Source organism: Heloderma suspectum, chromosome 6 (genome assembly GCF_057233095.1).
Source record: "Heloderma suspectum isolate Gila_16-S chromosome 6, 16-S_ref, whole genome shotgun sequence".
Taxonomy (NCBI): domain Eukaryota; kingdom Metazoa; phylum Chordata; class Lepidosauria; order Squamata; family Helodermatidae; genus Heloderma; species Heloderma suspectum.
The window spans coordinates 20,328,149-20,350,846 of record NC_139463.1 but is presented as its reverse complement, the minus strand read 5'-3'; the positions used below and the strand labels follow the sequence as shown (position 1 = coordinate 20,350,846).

The 22,698-nt window shown below is 45.9% G+C and overlaps 1 protein-coding gene across 2 annotated transcripts in view; it reads right to left on the bottom strand.

Annotated features, from left to right (window-relative positions):
* KIRREL3 (kirre like nephrin family adhesion molecule 3) overlaps positions 1-19,418 on the bottom strand; it is a 1,205,284-nt gene extending 1,185,866 nt beyond the window's left edge. Inside the window, exon 1 of one of the 2 annotated variants that reach the window (XM_084803705.1) lies at positions 19,074-19,418. In XM_084803705.1, coding sequence (XP_084659831.1) covers positions 19,074-19,128 — 55 coding nt within the window. In that variant the 5' untranslated portion in view covers positions 19,129-19,418. The remainder of the gene's footprint in view (positions 1-19,073) is intronic. The other variant, XM_084803706.1, reaches the window with a different exon arrangement.
* Positions 19,419-22,698: the final 3,280 nt, after the last annotated feature.

Here is a 22,698-nt window from a genome sequence, read left to right as displayed (position 1 = left end):
GTTTCTGTCATCAGTGAAAAGCTGCCAATTGTTACTGTGAGAAATGGAGAAATACTTGTGAGAGCTAGTGTGGTGGAGTGGTTAGAGTGTTGGACAGGGACTTGGGAGATCCATGTTCTAGTCCCCATTCTGCCATGAAACTGACTGGGTGGGCCAGTCACCGACTCTCAGCCTAAGTTACCTCACAGGGCTGTTGCGAGAATAAAACAGAGAAGAGAAGAATAAAAGAGAGAACTATGTAAGTTGCCTTGGGTTCCTTGAAAAGGGAAAAAAGGTGGGATATAAATGCAATGATAAATAAATATTACATGCACTTGGAGGTACCATTGCAGTGGTAGCAAAACCTGTCACTGGGTAGCATAGCTTCCACTGACAAGGACCTTAGGGTATACTGTGCCTGTGTGCATTGAGCACTTCAAACTCTCATGAGCCAAATAAACGTAAGCAAACAAATGCTGCCCCAGCAAATGTGCAAGGTCTATATGGGTCCTGCCAATACTTTACCAGCTTCTATTCATGCTGTCTCCCAAAATAGCTCTAGCAAAGGATGGGGGTTGGGGGAGCAAGAGTTGAGAAAGCAATTGTCAAAAATAAACTAGCTTGGATGTAAGAGTTGCTAGCCTGATCAGTTTGACTGTCCATTTTTGCAACAGTACTTATTAGTATTGCAGTCTTGAGAGAAGGCTCTTGGCCCGAGCTAATAACAGAACGATTTGCTGCCCCTAACATCCAATACCCCCCCATGTCAACCTGTCCACTGCAACAGTCCAACACATCCCACATTAAACCTCCCTTTGATCACTTTGCACAACTTCACACATGGCTAAAAGGCAGCACTCCTTTCTATGAATCCAACCCATTGCTTCCTTTGCAGCTCCAACAGGTCTTGCTGGAGCCACAAAGTAAGCATCAGTTGATCACCCCTTCTTCAGACATACCAGCACAGCTGCTGCTCGACTCGACGGATTCCATAGAAGTGCTGCTGCTGCCACCACAAGGCCAACATTAGAAGAGCAGCTCCATCCCCCATTGCTTTTGAGTCCTGAATTAATATTCAAACTGCACACTTTGGGGTGGGTGGGGAGAGTAATATTCCTGCTTACAAAGGCTGGAATGATTAAGGCACCCCACATTGGTATATGGGATGCTTTTTTAGCATCGCCAAGTACACAGCTGGGAAAAAGCAGGCCGTTCTGAGTTAGATTGTTGGAATGGCTGTTTTGAGCTGCCTGTAAATCCCTTAATGGTGGGCAGTGACCAATCAGACCCCAATCAGGAAATATTCTTTGAGTCACCAAGGGCTGCAGCAGGCATTGCACAGCAGTAAAGGACATGCTAGAGGGAAACAAGCTTAAGGCAGCCAGGAGCCAGGAACGATTTGTTAGGAAGCCCAAAATGGTCTTTCCACTTCTAATCTCTACAGCTCCTGTCAGCAGCTATTCTGGCCCAGTCGAGGAGTCGTCAAGGCCGCAATCAGCTGCAACAGAAGCAGTCCCATATCTACATGAATGAAAGGCAAGATCCTTTTCATACGTTTCATTCTCTATCTGCCCCTCCCCATATTATTTTTCTCTGCTCATGAATGACAGGCTCCAGCTGAGTCACAGCGATGAGCAACAGCACAGGGCAGCTGATGGAAATGCAAAGGGGTGTGCGATGCTGATACTCTGATGGGCCCTTCTGTGGGAGACTTAAAGATAGAGGTTTCGTCTGTTAAGTAACAGCCTAATTTTGGAACCATGGTAACTAGAGCCCTCTTCCCACACCATTTCTTTATACATTTGGGAGCACGGAATTGTAGCCTTTGGCCTTATTTCATGCAGCCTTCAACCTAGTTTCATGCAGGGTGGCAGAGAGAGAGACAGACAGACAGACAGATGGATTGAGTGGCACAGAGAGCTATGAATTCCTGCAGTGTTGCAAGCTCCACCCACCATTGGCTCTACATCAGCTGTGGCTCCCAGCTGACTTTTCTGGTGGGTCAACAGCTCTTCATGGGGGGGGGGGGAAAGATCCCCCAGTCCTACTTTATATCATCCAACTCTCCCTTATTCAGAGGGATTTAGGGCAGCATACATCATGTCTTCCCTACTTTATACTCAACAACTACCCTTTGAGGGAGATTATGAGGGCCATGGCTCAGTGGTAGAGCCCTTGCTTTGCATGCAGAAAGTTCCAGGTTCGACCCCTGACAATTCCTGCTTGAAACTATGGAGAGCTGTCGCCAGTCAGTGTCAACAATACTGGGCTAGATGGACCAATGGTTTGACTCAGTTTAAGGCAGCTTCATATGTTCCTATTAGGCTGAGGGATTGTGACTAGCCCAAGGTCACGTAGTGAACTTCACAGCTATTGAGGGATTTTCACCCAAGTCTCCCTGGTTCAAGTACAATAATCAATTTATACCAAACATTGGCATGTTGCTTGAGAATTGTATCTAAAGTACACCCAATGCATCTCAAATATCTGCTACCCGTGTGTACATGGGAAACTGTGTACACTTCACAATATGGGCAGGGCAATGGGTTCACTTCATTGGCATAGGGCATTCATAGAACATACCTTTTCCTAGAGATCATACACAATGCTCTTATCACTGAACTGAGAAGCTACAGTGAAGATCACCTTCAAGCCTGAAATTAAGAACAGTGGCCAAATGCTGTTGAGGGAAGCAGTCATTCAGACTGCAACAAACAAACAAGCAACAACCATCCAATGGAGGTTCATGTCTCTCCCTCCAGCAGTCTCCCACACAGACATTTGGCTTCTACAAGAGTCACACTACATTCGTCTAATAGCCTACAAAAGGGATAAACCAGAAGCAGCGAACTTCTTCTAACATGGCAATTGTCTTGGGGGCACCCAGTTTCAAAATCACATTAAAATAAAATAAAAACTACAGATAATTCTCTACCCAATGAGAAATGGATGTTCACACACACCCATTAAGCCATCAAGTTCTGACCAGCATCTTCTGAACATTTCACATAAGGAGTCTTATGTTATTTATCCCCCAACAAGCCAAATACAGTCCACCATGTATGATAACTCCACAGAGGCTCAATAAGCCACATGTTTTTGCCACCTGCCACAGAAGGGATTGTCATGTATTTGTCAGTCCGCACTATATTGCTGAGTGCAGTGCAGTCAAGTTGCACAGGCTTTTCTTAAGATGCTTGCAAGCTCAAAACTCCCAATGAGAAGATCTAATCTGTTCTGGCAAAGCTGCAAGATTTTAATGATGTTCACCTACAGACCCTGGTTACTAAAGCTTCAGCAATGTCACAGACCTATCAGGCTTGATGCTTTAGAGTGCAAGGAGCTCTGCCAAAGAAGGCTCAGGGAATGGAACTGAGGACTTCAGAGGCTGCCACTATTAGAGACAGGATGTGACTTGTGTAGCCCAGAGATGTGCTCAGTAAAATTTTCTCAGGATGACTGATCATTCCATTTGGGAAAGTCAAAATGGATACTGAATTCTTCCTTCCACCCATCTAGGTCTTCCCCTGTAAGGTTTACAGCCACCCACTAGGATGACTTGGCAGAAATTATTGCACTGCAAATACCCCTTACGTGCCACCTGCTCTCCACTTTTGGCATAGTGCAGTCAGGACTCAATCGGCATATTGGAGGTGGTTATATTAGTAAATGTTTACTCATGCTTTTCAATAGGGGTCCTTTGAACTGGGCTGCAAGAAAAATCCATCACTTTCAAACCCTGAAGCAAAAATTGCATATTTGAACCTATGAAGAAGTGCCCCTAACAAAACAGCTTCCCATTATTGTGTACCTGTGAAAGAAAGGGTGGGGAAAGAAGCAGTTCCTTCTTGCAAAATTAAGCCACTTGCACACTGGGATGTATGTACGAGAATTCCATTCCTGTTCAAATAATGTGAACACGTCCTGCTTGCAACCTCAAATTCAAATTCACACACTCCCCTCCCCACCCCCAAACCATGCATATTCTTCCTTACCAGTTTTTCAGGAGTCTAAAGCTAGAGATTCTGAGCTCCCGTACACATAACCTTGGCATTTCCCTCCGATGTCTTTGGATGATAAAAATGCAATTTCCCATGCTTGCATCCACATTTTAAAGTGTGCACCTGCACAAGTGCACAGTCCCCAAAAATGTGCACCCCCTCTCCAATTTTTTTTTTTTTTTTTTACACTTTAGCCTATTTAGTGTGCATTTGGGGTGCATGTTTGGAAAGCTGCATTTCTTTGTATTTGAAATGGCGATTTTCCTGTTCAGAAAAAAAGAAGCTTGTGTTTGAGAGTGAGCAGAAGGTGAGACAAGCAGCAGGCTATTGGGTGGTATAGAAATGAAATGAATGAATGAATGAATGAATAAAGGTAGGAAATGGAAAACCATGATGAGTCCAAACATAGCTCATTGTCCCGTCCCTTCCAGTACAGAATTTCACACTGCACAAAGTCCAGTCTCAAGTAATAATTGAACACTGGGCGCAGTACCAACACCTATAGTACTTGGATGGGGAATTATGCCCACTTGTGCAAGGATGCAAACTAGGCATTTGGATAATCCTACAGCCACAGAAAATTACATAACTACTTTTGCAAATAAACATCCGGAACATGCTATATCACTTTTTGGCTGGACATAAACATGGGCAGCCTCACACATCTCAGATCTATTATTTCGATTCTGCTTAATTCACATTTAAGCCAACTCTTCCCCAGGACAGTTGTGGTGAATGGTTACTGGTGTTGTCCCTACCTCCTCTCTACTATCTGCATCAGAAATATTATGCATTCACTACAGCAGAATTAGGATGCTCATTTTCATGGACCAGTAGCTTGCTGTAGACATACATTGGGCCCTCTTCCCTCCCACCCACACTGAGCTGTAAATATAGACATAGGCCAGATGCTAACATCGCTACCGAAGAGAATATCAAATGCACCCCCACCTCAGCTTGATGAGGTTTTGATGCAAATAGGCATCTTTTGAAACATACCACCTGTGCACTCATGTAAGAGCATTAAGGCCTGTTGGCTTCTGTCCAAAAACAATCATGAATGACTTAGCAATCTTCTCCATCATCTCATTCACCTGGGATCCTAGTCTTTTTATACTCTCATAGAACATTTCAGACTCAGCATTTCACACAGGTCAATACAACCCCCCTAAAGAAAAACAAACAAACGACTCAACATAATTTATGGGTGTCTCTACATCAAACAACAAAAAGGCATGATTTCCAGGGATTTTTTGCTTTTGTTTTCTTTGTGGGTTTAAGATGGGCTTCTTTACACAGCAGGCATGTGGTCTGAATACAGGAAGCACCTCCCTCCCTGACATGTGTGCAAAGGAGGGGCGGGGGGGTCTTGCTTTTATTGATTGCTTAACTTGTGCTGTACTGTTTCCACACAGGCCTAGGCACACTTGGGAGTAAGCCCCATTGATGTCAATGGGACTTCTGAGTAGACATAAGATCATGCTGTAAGTCTGCAACCTCTTGGCACACTTACTTGGGAGTAAGCCCCACTGAACTTAATGAGGTGCTCTGAATCAACAGAGAACACTGACGCTGAGCTTGGTGGGATGGGGGATCAGATCTGTCTCTCTTCATGGCAGGGAGGCATTTAACTCTTCTCCTCCAATCAGCAATTGAGAAACATGTGGTTTGAATTGAGGAAAGTCCTTCATCAGCAAGTTCATGTCACTGCTGATATGGTTCTATTAACTTTTACTACTAATTTATCTCCAATCTTTTTGAAAGGGCAATAAAAGGGAAAATGTGCACGAGGCATCCTGGAGGTTGACAATGTCATATAAAGGATGCACAAAATTCCATGAATGACCAGTCACAAGTGTGCAATAGATTGCTCATGTAGCGACACCCTAAACCATCCACTCTTTTATGTCAGTTACATCCAATCTCTCTTATTGCTCCACACCTTTAATGCAGTCCTAAAAAGGGCATCTCAAACACTGAAACTTCAGTTCATACACTACCCTCGCCACCCCAAAACCATGCATATTCTTCCTTGCCAGTTTTTCAGGAATCTAAAGCTAGAGATTCTGAGCTCCCGTACACGTAACCTTGGCATTTCCCGCTGATGTCTTTGGATGATAAAAGTGCACACACATGTATCTTGCTGAAATACTTGCTTAATAAACAATAGCCTAGAAATCTTCCCTTCTAAATAAAAATCTGGCATGTTTAGTCTTACCATCCTATAATTGTTCTAGAGGAATCTCTCATTGTCCTGGTATGGTGGCCTGCTTGGATCATGCTGCAATATTGTAGGCAACAAAGTCACTTTTGTTTTCTCTCCATTCCCCAAATCTGCTGTACTCTCACTGGTCATTATATTTTTTATTATTTATTTTATTTATTAAATTTATTAATCGCCCATCTGGCTGGTCACCCAGCCACCTATATGTAAGTTCAGCTGTCTCAACTTGTTACTGAGCACACAAGTAGCACTGATATTTATTTAATCTTCACAGTAATGTTGACTTGTGTACTTAAACATTGCACAGTTATGGAAGACATTTGTTTCCAAGAAGCTTATGCTAAATTGCATTGATATAAAGGAAACACTTAGCCATTATTGACATTTACTGACTCTTGGTAGTATGTGTAATCTGTGTTCTCATTTTGTGCCACCATGGAATATATTTGGAAAGAGATGGTGGCTGGGAAATATAATCAAGGGCTTTTGCTTCTTATCTCTTTTAAGTGGTAACAGCAATAGACAATTAGTGAGAAGATGGTGGGAGAAAGAGGAGGCTAGGGGATGTTGACCTGGTGTTGAATGGGGTACGGCTACCCTTGAAAGACCAGGTCCGCAGCCTGGCGGTCATTTTGGACTCCCAGCTGTCCATGGAGGCTCAGGTGTCAGCTGTGAGCCAGACAGCGCCGTATCAACTCCATCTGATACGGCGGCTGCGCCCCTTCCTTCCCGACCATCTGCTCCCACCGGTAGTACATGCCCCTGGTCTCCTCTCGTTTAGACTACTGTAATGCGCTCTACGTGGGGTTACCCTTGAAGACAGTTCGGAAACTGCAGCTGGTACAGAACGCGGCGGCTCGCCTGATTAAAGGCAGCCGCCGGTGAGAACACATCACTCCAGTGTTGAAGGAGTTGCACTGGTTACCAGTTGTTTTCTGGGCCAAATTCAAGGTGTTGGTTTTGACCTTTAAAACCCTATATGGTTCCAGCCCAGCCTATCTTAAGGAGCGCCTCCAGCAGCACCAGACAGGCCGCTTAACAAGATCAGCCTTGGATGGCCTTCTCTCTGTCCCATCAGCCAGGTAGGAATGGCGGAGAATTTCTCCCCGAATCTTCGGGGGGCTGAGCGCCAACGCATTTGGCCCCCCGAAATCGGCAGTGAAATTCTCCGCCACCCCCCCGCCACCCCCCCCGGGATGGGACTTACCGTAGCCGAATATCCCTCCCGGCGGCAGGTCCCGGCGGCGGTTCGGCGGGCTTTCGGCGGGGGCGGGGGCGGCAGCCGGTCTTTCGACCGGCTGCCGCCACCGCCATTACAGCTGAAGTAAAAAAAAAACAAAAAAAGACCCTGTGATAGGCTACGTAACAATTTACACAGCCTATCATGGCTAGATTTGCAAAGTCAGCCGTGATAGGCTATGTTAATCGTTACATAGCCTATCATGGGTGACTTTGGGGGAAAAAAAAAGCGCGTACGCAAATGGCGGCCCCCATGGGGTGCCGCCATTTGCGTTCCTTATTTGGTCCCAGTAGTTTATGTAAAGGTTTACGTAGACTACGGCGAAAATAAGGGCAATGCAGATAGCTTTGCCCTTATTTTTGCCGTAGTCTACGTAAATCTTTATGTAGACTACCGGGACCAAATAAGGAATGCAAATGGCAGCGCCCCATGGGGGCCGCCATTTGCGTACGCACTTTTTTTTTCCCCCAAAGTCACCCATGATAGGCTATGTAACGATTAACATAGCCTATCACGGCTGACTTTGCAAATCTAGCCATGATAGGCTGTGTAAATTGTTACGTAGCCTATCACAGGGTCTTTTTTTGTTTTTTTTACTTTCGTAGTTCGCGGCCGGGGAGACGGGGCGCTTCTCCCCGGCCTGAATTTCGGCCGGGCGAGGCAGGAAGCCTCCCCCCCCTTGCCTGAACTTCGAGGGGAGAAGCGAAGCGCCTCCCCCCCACCGCGAAGCAAGCTGCGAGACCAGGTAAGTGACTTTTGTACATCCCTACAGCCAGGACAGCTAGACTGGTGGGGATGAGGGAGAGGGCCTTTTCTGTGGTGGCCCCCACTCTGTGGAACTCCCTCCCTAGGGAACTCCGTCATGCCCCCTCTTTAATGAGCTTCCGTCGTGCATTAAAAACGTGGTTGTTCAGGCAGACATTTGGGGTGGGTTAGGGTATTTTAGAAAATGTTTTTATTGTAGAATTTTATTGTTTTAAACTGTTTTATTGTATGTTGTACATCGCCCAGAGTGGCTGGGTGACCAGCCAGATGGGCGATTAATAAATTTAATAAATAAATAAATAAATATAAGTTGCCTGCTCTCAGTAGTAGTACAGCAGAGCTCAATGGATTTTATGTAACATAAGATGCTTTTTATTTCCTTTGGAAAAGGAGGAGGGAGGAGCTTTGGGGTATCACCTGAGCTTGAAGGCCCAATACAGTCAGAAGACTCTCCCTCCAATCCTGCTATGTGCATGGAAAGATCCCCCATGCATATTGTGAAGCTAGACAAGATCTTGTGTAGGGACAAGTGCAATTACATGATCCACCACCTGCACAGCTGTACATGCACTGTACATGCACAGCTTGACAAATACTTGTAATAATGCCAATTGGCTGTGCGGAACAGGGAACAAAGGACTGGGTTTAGTCCCCAACCAAACCAAAGAGTTGATCATTACTGTTTTATCTGACTGGGCCTTTCATGCATAGTGCCAGGTTTTTTGGTGGGCATGGAATTGGATCAGGGCCTCCCTTCTTTATCAAGGATATAGAGCCATTTGTTATGACATCCTTCCTATAGGGAAGTTTTGCAGATGAAAACAGCAAAGAGACTTGTGGCACCTTATAGACTAACAAATTCGTAAGCTTTTGTGTACTTCATCACTTTTGTCTATGCAATACCAACTAAATGAATCATCTCTCATTTTCCTTCTTCTGCACAGGGTGGTGGTGGTACTGAATCAGATATAATACCTGCAGGAGATATTTATCGGCTATTTCAAACCTGCAAATAAATCCTTTCAGCAACCATTCAGGTGAGTGCTTGAGCTAAAGTTGCCATTCGTTAATTTGTTATCATCAGCTTTCTGATGTTCAGTTGCACATGGCCATGAGCTACACTTCTTTTTGGCATGAACAGAATTTAAAGGCAGGGGATGCAGACAATTGAGCCTGATAATACTGCAAGAGGAAATTGCTACTTTTGTCACCTAGATGTACTCTTTCTTCTTTTGCCCAAAGAAACAAGACAGAAAGCAGTGTCAACTTCTTCCCACCTCGTTACTTTAATTCAGCCAGAGTTGAACAACTCAAAAAGCCAATATGGACAACAACAAAAGAGCTCAACAGACTTACCAGCAAGGGGGAAAACGTAATGGGAGTGTCTACACTATATACAGTAATATTGGTTTATCTGTCATGGCTTTCATCCATAAAATCAAGGAATGTGTGATTTAGCAAGGTGCTGAGAATTCTCCATGAGAGATTCCTAGGAAATGTCAATTAAACCAGTTTAGGTCTACTGCGGCGATGTCTAACAATGTGTTCAGGAATGTAACACTGCAAATCTGAGAAGGTTGTGTGATCATTTTGACTGTGAGTTTCAGAGCATCTCTACACCAGCCCCCAAACCTGCATTTAAAATTTCTGCTTCCATTTTAAATGCAGCATCACAACAGACTCCCTTTACTGTGCTTCCTCTCCCCCCCCATTTCCCCCTCCTTCTCCCCATTCTCTGAGTCTTCCATGTTTCATTGGTCTAGCTCCTCTTCTTGCAGGTTTTCCTTTTTCACAAGCGGGGTAATCTGATATCTCATTATTCAATTTCTAAATAGATTGGAGATAAAGGTCATTTAGTGCAGGAGATGCCCTGGAGGTTCACAGCCTCATCTAAAGGGCCCACAAACTTCCATAAGTGAGCAATTTCAATAGCAGGATAAAAGCTCCATTTGAAGCAGCCCTCAGGACATGCATATATACCTACATTTGTAAATCTTTTCCATGCACTGTTCAGCAGTTTATTTCTCCCTTCTTCATCCCATTATTAAGAGCTTATACATGCGACCATCAACTGCACAGTAGCCAAAGGAAAAAAACACTGGGAAAGCCTTGCATGCTGGCTCCCAACCCACAGCATATTGTGTTCATCTGCCATCATGTGCAAGATTTAGCTCTCAGAACAGCCAATCCTATGCTTGCTTGCTGAACATGGTGGTGTTTTAGAAGACGAGTATGTGCACAACAGTAGATGCACACAACTAGATCGTCAAGACTTTAAAAGCACCCCCCCCCCTCCGCAACAACACTCATGGACAATTGTGTGAATAGACTAATATTTAAGAAATGGGGAACTTTAGTATATTTTGATCCCAAAATGATCTACAAGTTCAAAGTCTGCATTCACCTCATTGTTTTAGGGATTACTCATGTTACGTTCCTCAGGATCTTAGATTTCACTTCTAGAGCAGGATCTGACAAAGAGAGCCTATTTTATGGTATGAGATTAAGGAAAAGATCCCAAAGCACAAAAGAAGTGCAATTACTGCATTGCTGAAAGAAATGGCATCTTAGGTTGGGTGAGGAACTCTGCTAAGCAATGAAGTAAGGGAAAACTGTACAAGTATTTATGTATGAAGTAATTAGCATAACTTCCATTCATTAACACTCATGGAAGTTATCCAGAAACTCAAGAACTGGGATATGTTAAGAGTACAAGTAATTGGTATGCAATGGGAAGTGTGGGATCTACAGCAGATATTTAACCCCTACCTGTCAGAAAACTTTATGCAGGGATTTGGGGCAATCATTGCTTCTGGAAGGCTGTGGCCTGTTTCACACATTAAAAACTTCTTCGGTGTGGCAAGAGTGTAAATGGGACAAATACATGTGGAGCAAGCAATTAATGTTGCACACGAACACGTGCAGAACTGGCTGCATGACTCCTCCTCAAGTATAAGCTCTTTGGCAAACCCAAAATTGTCACTGCCCTGTCTAGCTCAGCTCAAGGAACCCAGGCAGGGGAGCCAATATGAAGCAATTGTGAAAAAGGGCAAGGCAGAGTGAAGTCTGATGATTCAAGAGACAAGTGTAGCTAAGCAGGATAGTAAGACAAACTCAGACCAGGCAGGGCCTGCCAAGAACCTGGACAGGTCACTGTGGCAGGTATAAGAGGGAACTCACTCAGGAAGAGCAGTTGTCTCAGCAACATGTGGAGGCTTTGCAAAGGCTGCTGTTAACTCTACCCCTCTGAGGAGATGTCTACATCTTAAATGGCCATTGCCATATTCTGCAGCCTCTGGCCTCTGGAGGCAGTGAGGCCTGCATCAAAGGAGTACCCTCTAAGGTTGAGGAGCCTGGCAAAACTATGTCCTCTGGCCTGGAAGGTTGTTTTAAGTTTTAGGGCTTTCATGATACCAAGCCTTAGTAAACACAAGGTTAATAATGGTTTTCATGACCACATTCATGCATATTGTGATGGTATCCTAAGGAGTTGCACATCAAACAAGAGAAATGTGATATTGCCACATATATAGTGTGTGTATCAGGGAGTTCCCTGTTCTATAGATACAAATCTGTATTGCAGTGATGCCTGCTCCAATGTTAGCTCTTTAAACCTAACTGAAAGAATTAAAACAAAGTGCATAAGAGGGAGGAATGGGTGGGCAACCTATGGAGATGGCACCTTGCATTCAGAGAAAGTGTATATTGGTACACCCCACCAATATGCACAAAGCAGGGAGAGGAGAAGAAAAAAAATGAACACTTTTGTTAAGGATTGCCAAAATTCTTTTATGTTCTCATAGCGAAAGGACTAAGAGAGATCAAAAGCAAGGCTGGCTCCAAGTTTGAAGGGACTCTGGGTAAAATACTTTATTGTGGGGCCCCTCCTTTTTTCTGGGGACACTGGTGGGTTTAGCTGGCAGCTGGATATAGGCACCACTTTAAAATCTCCCACAAATACCCTTGCACCATGCTATACCAGGGCAATTGTAGAAATTAAAAGGACAGTTAGACCCAGCTACCTGCCAATGTTAAAAGTACTAGGTCAGGAAAAAAATAATCGGGCGGGGACAGCACACATTAGCAGTGTGTCCTGCCAAGGTCCTGGCACCTGCTCAAAGGTGGCAGGTGAGAATGCCAACCCCACTCAATACAACTTTGCCATGCCTGCATGTTAAGACTACCAGCAAACATACTGAAAATAAGCAGGTTACTGCCAGAAAGACAAGTTCAAGCACCCATTTCATTTGCTCAAATTGTCCCTGAAGAGGAGCATGGCTCAAAACTTTTGAATGTTGAATTATTTTAAGCTCAAACCATGTTTTCCCGCTTGCATGGGTGGACTAGTATTCCCTTTTTTTGCACGTTGGGCTATCCAGCCCACACCATCTCCAATACGATAACCATCTGCTCTGCAGAGAAGACAAGGGAACCAGAACAGTCTGAATGAAAGGCATTGCATGGCAGTTTAGAAGGGATCAGACCTGCTAAAACAGAACATCTGATCCTAAGGAAAAGCTCCATCATGCAGATTCTCCCTTTAATTATAAGCCAAAGTGCACTGGAAGCAAGTTCCACCAAAATCAATGGGACTTATTTCCAATTGCATGGGCGCAGCTCAATACCAGTAGGTAGAGGAAGATTCCACTTCAAAGAGTTCTTCTGTTCTGAAATGCATCTCACTGCAAGAGAGGAAAACTAACTTCTGCATATGCCTCATTTACAGAGTAATTTAAATCTAGACTGGTCAAAGAAAAAAGCAGAGGATTCTAATATACTGGCCATTTAGACTGGTTTATAGAAAGTACCTTTTCTGAACTCTAATAGACCTCAACCTTCTGCCTGCCCTGCAAGGGGAAATGACATTTGACTTCTTAGGAGCAGCTCATCTATTCTACATAGCAACCATGTTTTCTGCATGTACATCCATTACTTTGTAGGAAATTGTATCTTAATCAGAGCTTGCTGATATCTGACATTGTGTGTTTCTTGTGGGAAACATCAGTATAACACCAGTGTACCTGCAACAAGCTTGATTGCCACAAAGTGTTGCTTTAAAATTTTTGCATTAGAGTACATCACCTCCCTTTTTGGACTGTTGCATACTAGTCACACCTGCAACCCATCTGTTCCAAGTCTTGGAACCAAACCCCACCATTGTTCTCACTGGACCTCTCCCCATATCAACATTTCCCAAGCATTTCCCACTGTGGGCCTGGGGAGGGGGAGGGATTAATTACTCACAAAAGGAAGTGGATTTTCCATCAAGGACAGTTCACCAATACTTCTGGCCCTCCAGATGTTTTGGCTTACAACTCCCATTAGCCCTAGCCAGGATAGCCAGTGGCTAGAGCTGACGGGAGTTGTAGGCCAAAACATCTGGAGGGCCCAAGACAAGTTGCCCACTCCTGCTATAGAACTACAGCTTCGTAAGGATGAGGTGACCTAATCCTACTGGTACAACACTAAGGGAGTCCAAAGAGACTTCAACAGCATCTTCATGCATGCTTCAATTCTATACCAGCATAATCAGAAGTTAGGTGAAGGGCTACATCCCACCCCAGTAGGTATAATGGAACACCTGTATGCATCCGAAGAAAATGAAACATTACTAGTTGTGCAGCAGGGGATCGATGGAAGAAATGTATTACAAAGGAAAGTCTTAGGAGATCAAGGACACAATGGTATGCATAGTTAGACAGAAAAAAAGGCCTACAACTCCCAGCATGCCCCAGCCAGGATGGCTAGCTGGGCATGCTGGGAGTCATAGGACATTTTTTTCTGTCTAAACATGCATAGGATTGCACCCTAAGAAAAATTATATGTTAATTCTACATATAGGGGGAGCCAGGAATGAAGGCCAAACAGGTGATGACCAAAGAGTAATGCCCGTAATTGCTGACAAAGCTCTCCCTGGACTCTGATCCTCTTACCCCAAATAATGAAAAGGAAGAGGGGGCGTTCAAAGACCAGCTCACAATTTATTTTTGTTTGCTACATTTATATCCTACTTCTCTTCCATGATGGAACTTAAGGCACCGTACATGGAGTTTCTCGTAAGTCTCCTATACAGCACTGAGAAACCCCAGACCTGCAGCAAGGTTCTTGCATTGTGTACCCTCAGACCATGCTGTTGCTTTTTTTCTTTTCTTTTTTAAAAATGCATTTTTAAAGGGTTATATTAAACCCATACAAAATACCCAAATACAACCAAAAGCAGCACAAATAAATCTCACTACCAACTAGGAAAAGATGTAGGTGGTCAACAAGAGGTGTTTCACAGCCTTCCTTGAAAAGGTGAACAATGCAATGAATTTAAGTAATAAATCAGTACAACTAATAAATACTGCTCATATGGCTCTTCTTGAATAGAAGACCATTCGACAGGCAGTGTAAGGGATGCCCTGCTCCTCATGCTTAGCAGCTAATAGACTCAGAGAGGGGACTTCACCAGAAGCCAACTGCAACAAGCCCCACTGTTGTACTTTATCCAAAAAGGGCCTACTGTTTCCTGACATATGAGAAAAGCAGTGTGTTAAGTGGCCCATGGCTGGCATCAGCCCTGTTGTGCACCTAGTAAGACCCACACCTCTGGGGCCACCTGGCCCTAGAGATGCTCTTCCTTGCTGTCACTAAAGGTTCACCTGTCTCAGCCTCTGCCAACTTGGTGCCCTCCAGATGTGTTTAACTACAACTCCTATCATCCCTGTGCAGGTGGGGATGATGGGAGTTCATCAGACATACATCTGGAGGTGCTAGGCTGGGGAAGATGGACCTATCCCCTCCCCTCTAAGTGAGCAGTGACCGGAGCATGTAGTACCCATCTCTGTTCACTCTCCCTCTGGGTGGATGAGGCTCAAAGCGAGAAGTCAAGTGAAGGGGCAGAAGCAACAGCAATGGAAAAGGAGGAGGAGATGAGCCCACTCACATTGGACCCTCCAGAACACAGAGCCGGCAGTGAAGTGATTCTACAAGAGGATCCCATTTGAGGTCTTTGCTGCCACTGTCCCCAATACCTTCAGTTCAGTAGACACAATCACATAGAATCCCCTTCTCTTGCAGCCTGGCATGACTCAAACCCAAGTCTCAATCCATGACTTCTCTTGTTTTCAACCTGAACATAAAAATGCTCTCCCCCTGAAATACGCTCATGCTCTCCAAGAGAGTCATGAGTCACAGAAGAAGGGGGGGGGGTACGACCCAAAGGATTTACCACAGCAGTGCCATGGGCTTCCTGTGTGACAGCAAAGTTCTGTTCAAGGACACATTGAGGATGCAGTTCAGCTGGAACTGGATGTCACCAAGCTCCAGATATGACAGATGGCAGGGGGGCTCTCTGTTTTCGTTGTTTCCAACCCTAGACGTTTTCATATCAAGAAATGAGATGAAAATAAATAAAGGGAGTGAAAAACACATGCCCCCAAAATGCCAGAAGTATAATAAAAGAACACCCCTTCATGTTTTGCCTGTGACAGGGTCACTTCGCTTTCCACCAAGGACCACCACTGCTGCTGCTTGCTAGCAGGAGGTAAATTGCCTTGTGACATTATACCAGTTTTCATGAAGTAGTATAGTCCTGACAGCTTAAGGAAAGGAAAAGCACCAGGAAGAAGAAAAGAAAGAAAACACCACTAGGAAGGGAGGAACAAACACAGACAAGACATATACAACACCAGCAGCTGTCAAATTTGAGAGCCAGGAGGACAAAGATTCCCCATCTATTTACTGAGACAATGGAGCCAACATACACTCAAGTCACAGAGAAGCAATTTCAGTATGTTTTAACCTGGGTCTTTAGAGATTACCCTTTTAGTTATTTCACAGCCTCACTTAAGAGACCATAGGTTTACATGGGGGTGGGAAGTAAGGAATGGGAAGCTGGCACAGTGGATTTGCCACTGGACATTTACATGTTGCAGATCTGATTGAAATGTGGCTTTGAAGAGCATGTCTGAAAATTATTCTGCTAAGAGGCTTTAAAAAGGCTCTGCGGGGATGCGGGGATGTATTAGCAGGCTCTACTCCCCAAAAAGGTAGCTGCACTTTATGCCATGAAACACCAGCTGAGACAGGTAAAACTGATACCTATTCATCCAGAGCACACCGGGAATGCATAGAAGCATAACATCCCTAGGAAGCAATTATTGTAAAAGAAATGACCACAGACTCCCACAATATGGTTATGCATTGCTTGCCAGTGCTGGATGATGTGACTTGGTTTATAAATGTCTCCTGCCCACTGGACAGGAATATCTCCAGGAATAGCATTACACAAATACAGAGATACTAAATGGTGCACTCTTACAAGACCCAGTATGAGATACCACAGGGTGCACTGATTGCCATGATACAGAGTTCTTTGGTGTCTATAAGAACACACACTCCCACCATGTGTTTTGCACATAGCACTTCTCACTCACATAAATGTTTTACAGATTTTCCCTCAGACCAAATTCTCAGAGATCCTGTGTTTTCTACCCCTGAAGTTAGCTATTTTTGCTTGTCGGCACAATATCATCTGCCTTTGGGCAGCCATGAGGACTAGAAGTTTGTTTGCAAGTGATTGATTGAGACCTTTGGGATTCTACCAAGATCATAGAGCCTGTACAATGCTTTGTACAGGCAGCATATAGCGCCCCACCCATGGCTTAAGCAGCCACCAAACTATTGGATTTCCAGTGACATGCTGACTACTTCACAATACAAAGCACGTAAGACTAAGAGGAGAAAATCCTATCCAAAAAGGTTTCTGGGTATAGCATCTCAGTGCTGAAACACAGTGTCTTTATGACATACATCTACATACAGATGCATGTGATTGAAGTCAATGTGGACAGCAGTGGGGGTTACATCCAGACATGCATTTGGAAGGGGGAAAAAAACTTTCTGAATGCAGCTCACCCTACTGAATCCTTTAAGGAACTTCGGGTGCTTGTTTGGCATTCGCCATCAAATTGATCTAAGCAGTGATGTAACAACAGCATTCAACCTAGCTATGCTCTAGCCAGCTAGTAACCCAGTTTTCTGCTGTCACATCACTTGTGCCTTCAAACCTTAACTGCACAGGAGTGAAATTAGGCCCCCTGCAGGAAGGAGCAACACTTTCCAAATTAGGACTGTGACACCACCTTACCAGACACCAGCAAGTTACTGGAGGCACACTAGTAACTTCAGACAAGAGAATGAGATTCAGCCATGCTGAACACAGCAGCTGCTTTTGAATGCAAATGCATTTACTTTGAACAGTACACCAACATTCCCCCCCCCCCCAAGAGAGAAGATAATGGGTGGGAAAAGGAAACCGATCTTGATTTGAAACCCAGACTTCTGCACGCTCCCCAAAATATTCACTTTGTGCTACCAGAGGGTAAGGAGAGGAGGCCCTGGCTTGGGGGGGGGGCGGGGGGGCGGTTAACACAGTCTTCTGTATTGCGAATGGATGGTCCTGAACCTGCCGTACTCCAGGCTCTATGGAAGTAGCATGTATGTGGCACGCTTATCAACATGCATTATTTTACTGCAAAAAGGAAAGGGGTGATTCTTCAATGTAAGTACAGGAGCAAGCAGTGAGGGGTGGGAATCCTGTGATACAAGATAAGCACGGAAATTAGAGCAACAGTTGCACTATAAACCGAGAACTACATCGTCCCATGCTTCCAGCAAAGAGAACTGAAGATGGGCAGCGTCTGGGATGCAAAAGCCATTTCCCAATTAAAAACGCAGCACTAAGTTTTCCTCTTCATTTAATCAACAGATGGACCTGTTGTGTGTTCCTGTTTTAAAAACAATACTGATCCCAGAGAACGGTGCTGCTAGGACTGGTGGATGTCTCCATAAGACACAGATGGCACACAGCTTTGGCACTGGGGGTGGGGTGTTTCTGGGGCACATGGGAAACAGCATTAATTCAACTCTCTCTATTCCACAGGTGAATGCCCATCGTTTCGGGCTATCTATTGCGTCACCCAGAAATTATTCTGGATCCAGTTCATTCGCGTCTGTAACTATGGCACAGAACTGTCTAAAAAGCCAAGTTCTTTAGGAGATGTTCCCTTTCCAAAACACCCCCATCTCTCTGTAGATCTGTTCAATGCAAGAAGACATCACACTGAGCCCCTAATGGAGTTTGGACCCGAACCTCCTCTACTGGTTATACCAACTCCTCTGTCTCTCTCTACAGAAGCAGACAAATCAAAAGCAAGACAACCCGAGACCCCAGCAAAATCGCGCCACCGGAGTGTGCGCGCTGCCTTGGTGTATCCAAGAGACGCAGACACCTGGGCAGAAACCGTGAGTTTGCTACGATGACCAATCTCTAGAAGAGAAGGGTAGGCGCCGCGCTGCACCTTCTGCCTGCCCCTCTCGCTGCACTTACTGTGGAGTAAGCAACACCGAACTCAGTGGCACTTACTCCCGAGTAAACGTGCATAGGCTCGGGCTGCCTGTCGCGTCCCTCTCCTGGAAAGGTAAATAGACAGACATCTCTCACTCCAAGGTCCGCCCTGCTGAACGGTAGCTGGAACAGAACAAACTCATTCGCATTGCGAGAGGGGGAAAGAGAAGATACGCAGGCATTTAAAGACCCGCGTACACAAGCTGTTCGGAAGGGAATCCACCAACTCCCTTCACTTCCAAGCGGAACAGCCGCGCACCGGCGCAAGAAGGGAGAGAAACGGGCGGGGGGGGGGGGGGCGGAGGGGGGATGCGACCAGCTCTGAAAACAAAAGTCAGTCGAGTTGCTCCCGTCCTCTCCCTCCTCAGACGCGAGAGACACGCCGACCACAACCAGCATCGCCGCCGCCATGCCCAGCCCACCTGGAAAGTGCTCATCGAAATGAATCGCCATTAAGTAGACGGGTCCTACCTTGGCTGAGAAGGACGAAGCACAGAAGGACCAGGTCTGCCTGGAAAGCTTTCATTCCTTAGGGTTATGGGGCGGGGGGGAGAGAGAGATGCGAAGTTGCGCGCTGAAGAAGTGGTGCCGATCGCTGGCTCGCTCAGCCAGCCTCCTCGCCGGCGCTCGCCTGCTCCACGGCTGCCGATCGCCCCTCTTCTCGCGCCAGCCCGGCGGCTTTCGCTGCGGCCGCGGCGGCGGAGTTCCTCTTCTCTGCCCGCGCCTCTCCCGTCGGCTCAGCTCGCCTGCCTCCTTCGCTCATGTGGCCGCTCCTCTCAGCTCCATTCCCGAGCTCCGCGCTAGCCAGCCTCCTCCGGAGGAGCTCCTCCCACCGCCGCTGTCTGGGCTGACTGACATAAGCAGCGGGAGCAGGCTTTAAAGCGGAACCGCTCGCGAAGAAGAACCTGAGCGCGAAGGTGGCGTTTCCCCCTCGCTCGCTCTCCCTTTGCAGAATACAGGTTGCGATCCTCACAAGTTTAGGTAGTATTGGGAGGAGGAGGAGGAGGAGGAATCCAGACCGAGACAGCGACAGCCAGGATCGGTACGGCGCCCCGATCCCCCTAGAAGTCAGCCCCACCGAACTCAAATCAGTGAATCTTGCTGCCAAGGAAAATGCATGCTTGGCTTGCCCCGGGGGAAACTCCTCGGGCAATCAAGCGGAGGCTTACTTCCGAGAAAACAGGCATAGGCAGGGAGGGCTTTAAGGGCGCCTAGGATCGGGGCGTGGACCGCCGACCCCCCCCCCCGTGTTTTCTTGGAACGGGATTACTTCCTAGCAAGTGGGCCTTAAAGCGACGGCAGGGAAGAAATGAACCGCCTTTCTTTTGAAAGGTTAATTTGCAGCCCAATCCAATGCAAATTCACTCGGGAAACAAGTCCCATAGTTTTCAGCGAGGCTTAGGGCCAGATAAATAATATGCTCAGGACGGCGACCTTTACGAGCCGATCCCTATGCCTGTTTACTCAGAAGTAAGTTTCACGGGGTCCAATAGAGCCTATCCTGTAGTGCAGCCTTCCCCAATCTGGTGCCCGCCAGATGTTTTGGACTACAACGCCCAGCATTCCTGGCCATTGGCCGTACTGAGTGGGGCAGATGGGAGTCGCAGACTCCAAACCATCTGGAGGGCACCAGGTTGGGGAAGGCTGATCTAAGAAGGGCACGGAGTTGTAGCACGCACCAAAGGAAAGAACGCGGAGGTTGCAATTGTGCGCACGCTGATGACTAGGAAGTCATTGCGATGGGTCACTCTAAGCATACATCGGATTGGGCAGGGGAAGGGTGAACCAGATGGCAAAGACAAGAACCGTTCAGCAGAGGGAGGGAGTCTCACCAGGTGCAGCTTTTCCTTCCCTGAATGCCAAGCCAAATGCACCTGCCAAAATTCCTCTCGTCTACCCAGTTATTAAAGATGCAGGAGCCCTTTGCTTACTGACCAGAAACAAAGCCAGGTAGATCCGCTCCCATGCTTTTAAACAGGATGATCTGCAGAAATCAGCAGCTGAAGATCAATAAGCCAGCATGTTCACCTGCTTGTCTCTGCAGCTCAATCTGGTGTTAACGCAGTCCTACTGGCTGCTCTTTAGGGGTCATATGCAAGAAATGGGGAAAGAGCTTGATTGTACCTGCAATTGAGTAAATACAGTTAGAATCATAGAGTTGGAAGGGGTCTACAAGACCACTGAGTCCAACCCCCTGCTCAGTTCAGGAAGCCTGATTCCCTCCCAGGCGGTTCCCCATCCAAGTACTGACCAGGGCTGACCCTGCTTAGCTTCCGAGATCAGATGAGATTGGGCACATCCAGCCCTTTCAAGCTTGTCCTTTGAAAAGCCATCCCTCCCTGGCTTTTCTAATAAGTGAGGATCGTGGGTGGGGGGTGTTGTATCCCACTACTGTGTTTATAAATAATGGGCGGCCGGGGATACAAAGTGAAATGGCGAACTGGGGGGTTTAGCATTGCAGTCCCTTAATACTTCAAGTTCCTGGAAAGGGTTGCAGGTGAGCAACCTGCTTGATTACTCTTGAGATCAGCACCTGAGCTCATGAAGATTACCTTTCCTGGAAAGCAGTGGAGGAGGGAGGGGGGAACTCTATGGCTACCAGCCTTTTAACATTATGTATCTGAGGTCTTGCACGCTGCCACAACAGCATAACAGCCAAAAATCCAACAGGCATGGATGGATCTAGCATCTGCCTCCTGTAAGAGGAACGGGGCTATACCTGATGCGGGGGACCCCTCCCCCCTACAGACACCACAGCTAATCGCATTCAACAGGGTCTCCTGACTCTGTGTAGTATCTGGGGTGTATCATGGGAAGGAGGGAGTGGGGAAGTCCGCACAGTCTGGATCAGCCCCCTGTGTTTTCCCCCATTACTGCATCTCCATACCAGGAAAGGTTTTATCTGTTGAGTTTCTGCCTGCCATATAGATACAACAAACACATAGAAGTGCTGCTACTGGGTGGGTGGGAGAATGGTAACTTTGCATACTTAGTTGAGGCAGGTACTCCACTGCAGGGGTGGGCAGAAGGTAGCTCTCCAGATGTTTGGACTTCAACTCCCAGAAGCTCCTGTGCCAGCATGGCCAGTGGTCAGGAATGTTGGGAGATGAAGTCCAAAATATTTGGAGATCTACTTTCTGTCCACCCCACTGCTCCACTGTATCTTTTCTATTGATTCAAGTATTATGCTTTTTAGCCCATCCAATTTCAAAGGCTAAATATGAACGTCATTATTTAACAATGTAAGAATTGGTGCACTTATTAAGGGGTCCATTTGATAATGTCTGGCATTTTTATAATGGGATAATAGCACAGTTACTACTACTTCTCAAAAGCTGGTTCAAGAAATTAGTAGAATGCCATGGTGTTCTTATAGTTCAATGAAAAATGGTCTTCCACAAAGCAAAATAGCTAGTAAATTATGCAGGGCAGAAGTAGGGTAACTGTGGCCCTTGAGATGTTAAACTCCAGCTCCCATTAGCCCCAGCTAGCATAGCCAATGGTTAGATATGATGGGAGTTGTAGTCCAACATCTGCTTAACCTGACATAGGTTGCATAACATGTCGTGTTATGAAATCCTTATTTTATTTCACCATACATAGTTTATATTCCAATATGGATTTTAAAAATATACTTTTTAAAAACAGAAATCAGTTCCAGAAATCAATATAACTTCTGAAATATACTCAGGTGAGCTTCCACAGAAAATATATTTCTGAGTTGATGGAGAGCTGCCAAGAACATAGTTCTTCACTAAGTGCAGTTTCTAATAACTTGATATGCTGATGGTTGTCATTATTGAGAGGGAGTTCATGGAGTAAGGTTGTCAGGTCTATCACAAGTGGGCTCCCATATTGTGTAGTGTTCTGTAGAATTTCTACCAGATGCTAAAGGGGCTGCAGCTCTGTGGTAGAGGACTTGCTTTGGATGAGAAGTTCAATCCCCATCACCTCCAGACAGGGTTGGAGAGTGGTGCCAGTCAGTGTAAACCAGGTGGGCGACTGCTGGACCTCCAGGTGTGATTGGACTACAAGGACTGATGGGAGGCAGTCCAACACCATCTGGAGGGCTCCCATTGCCTGTCCCTGGTGTGGG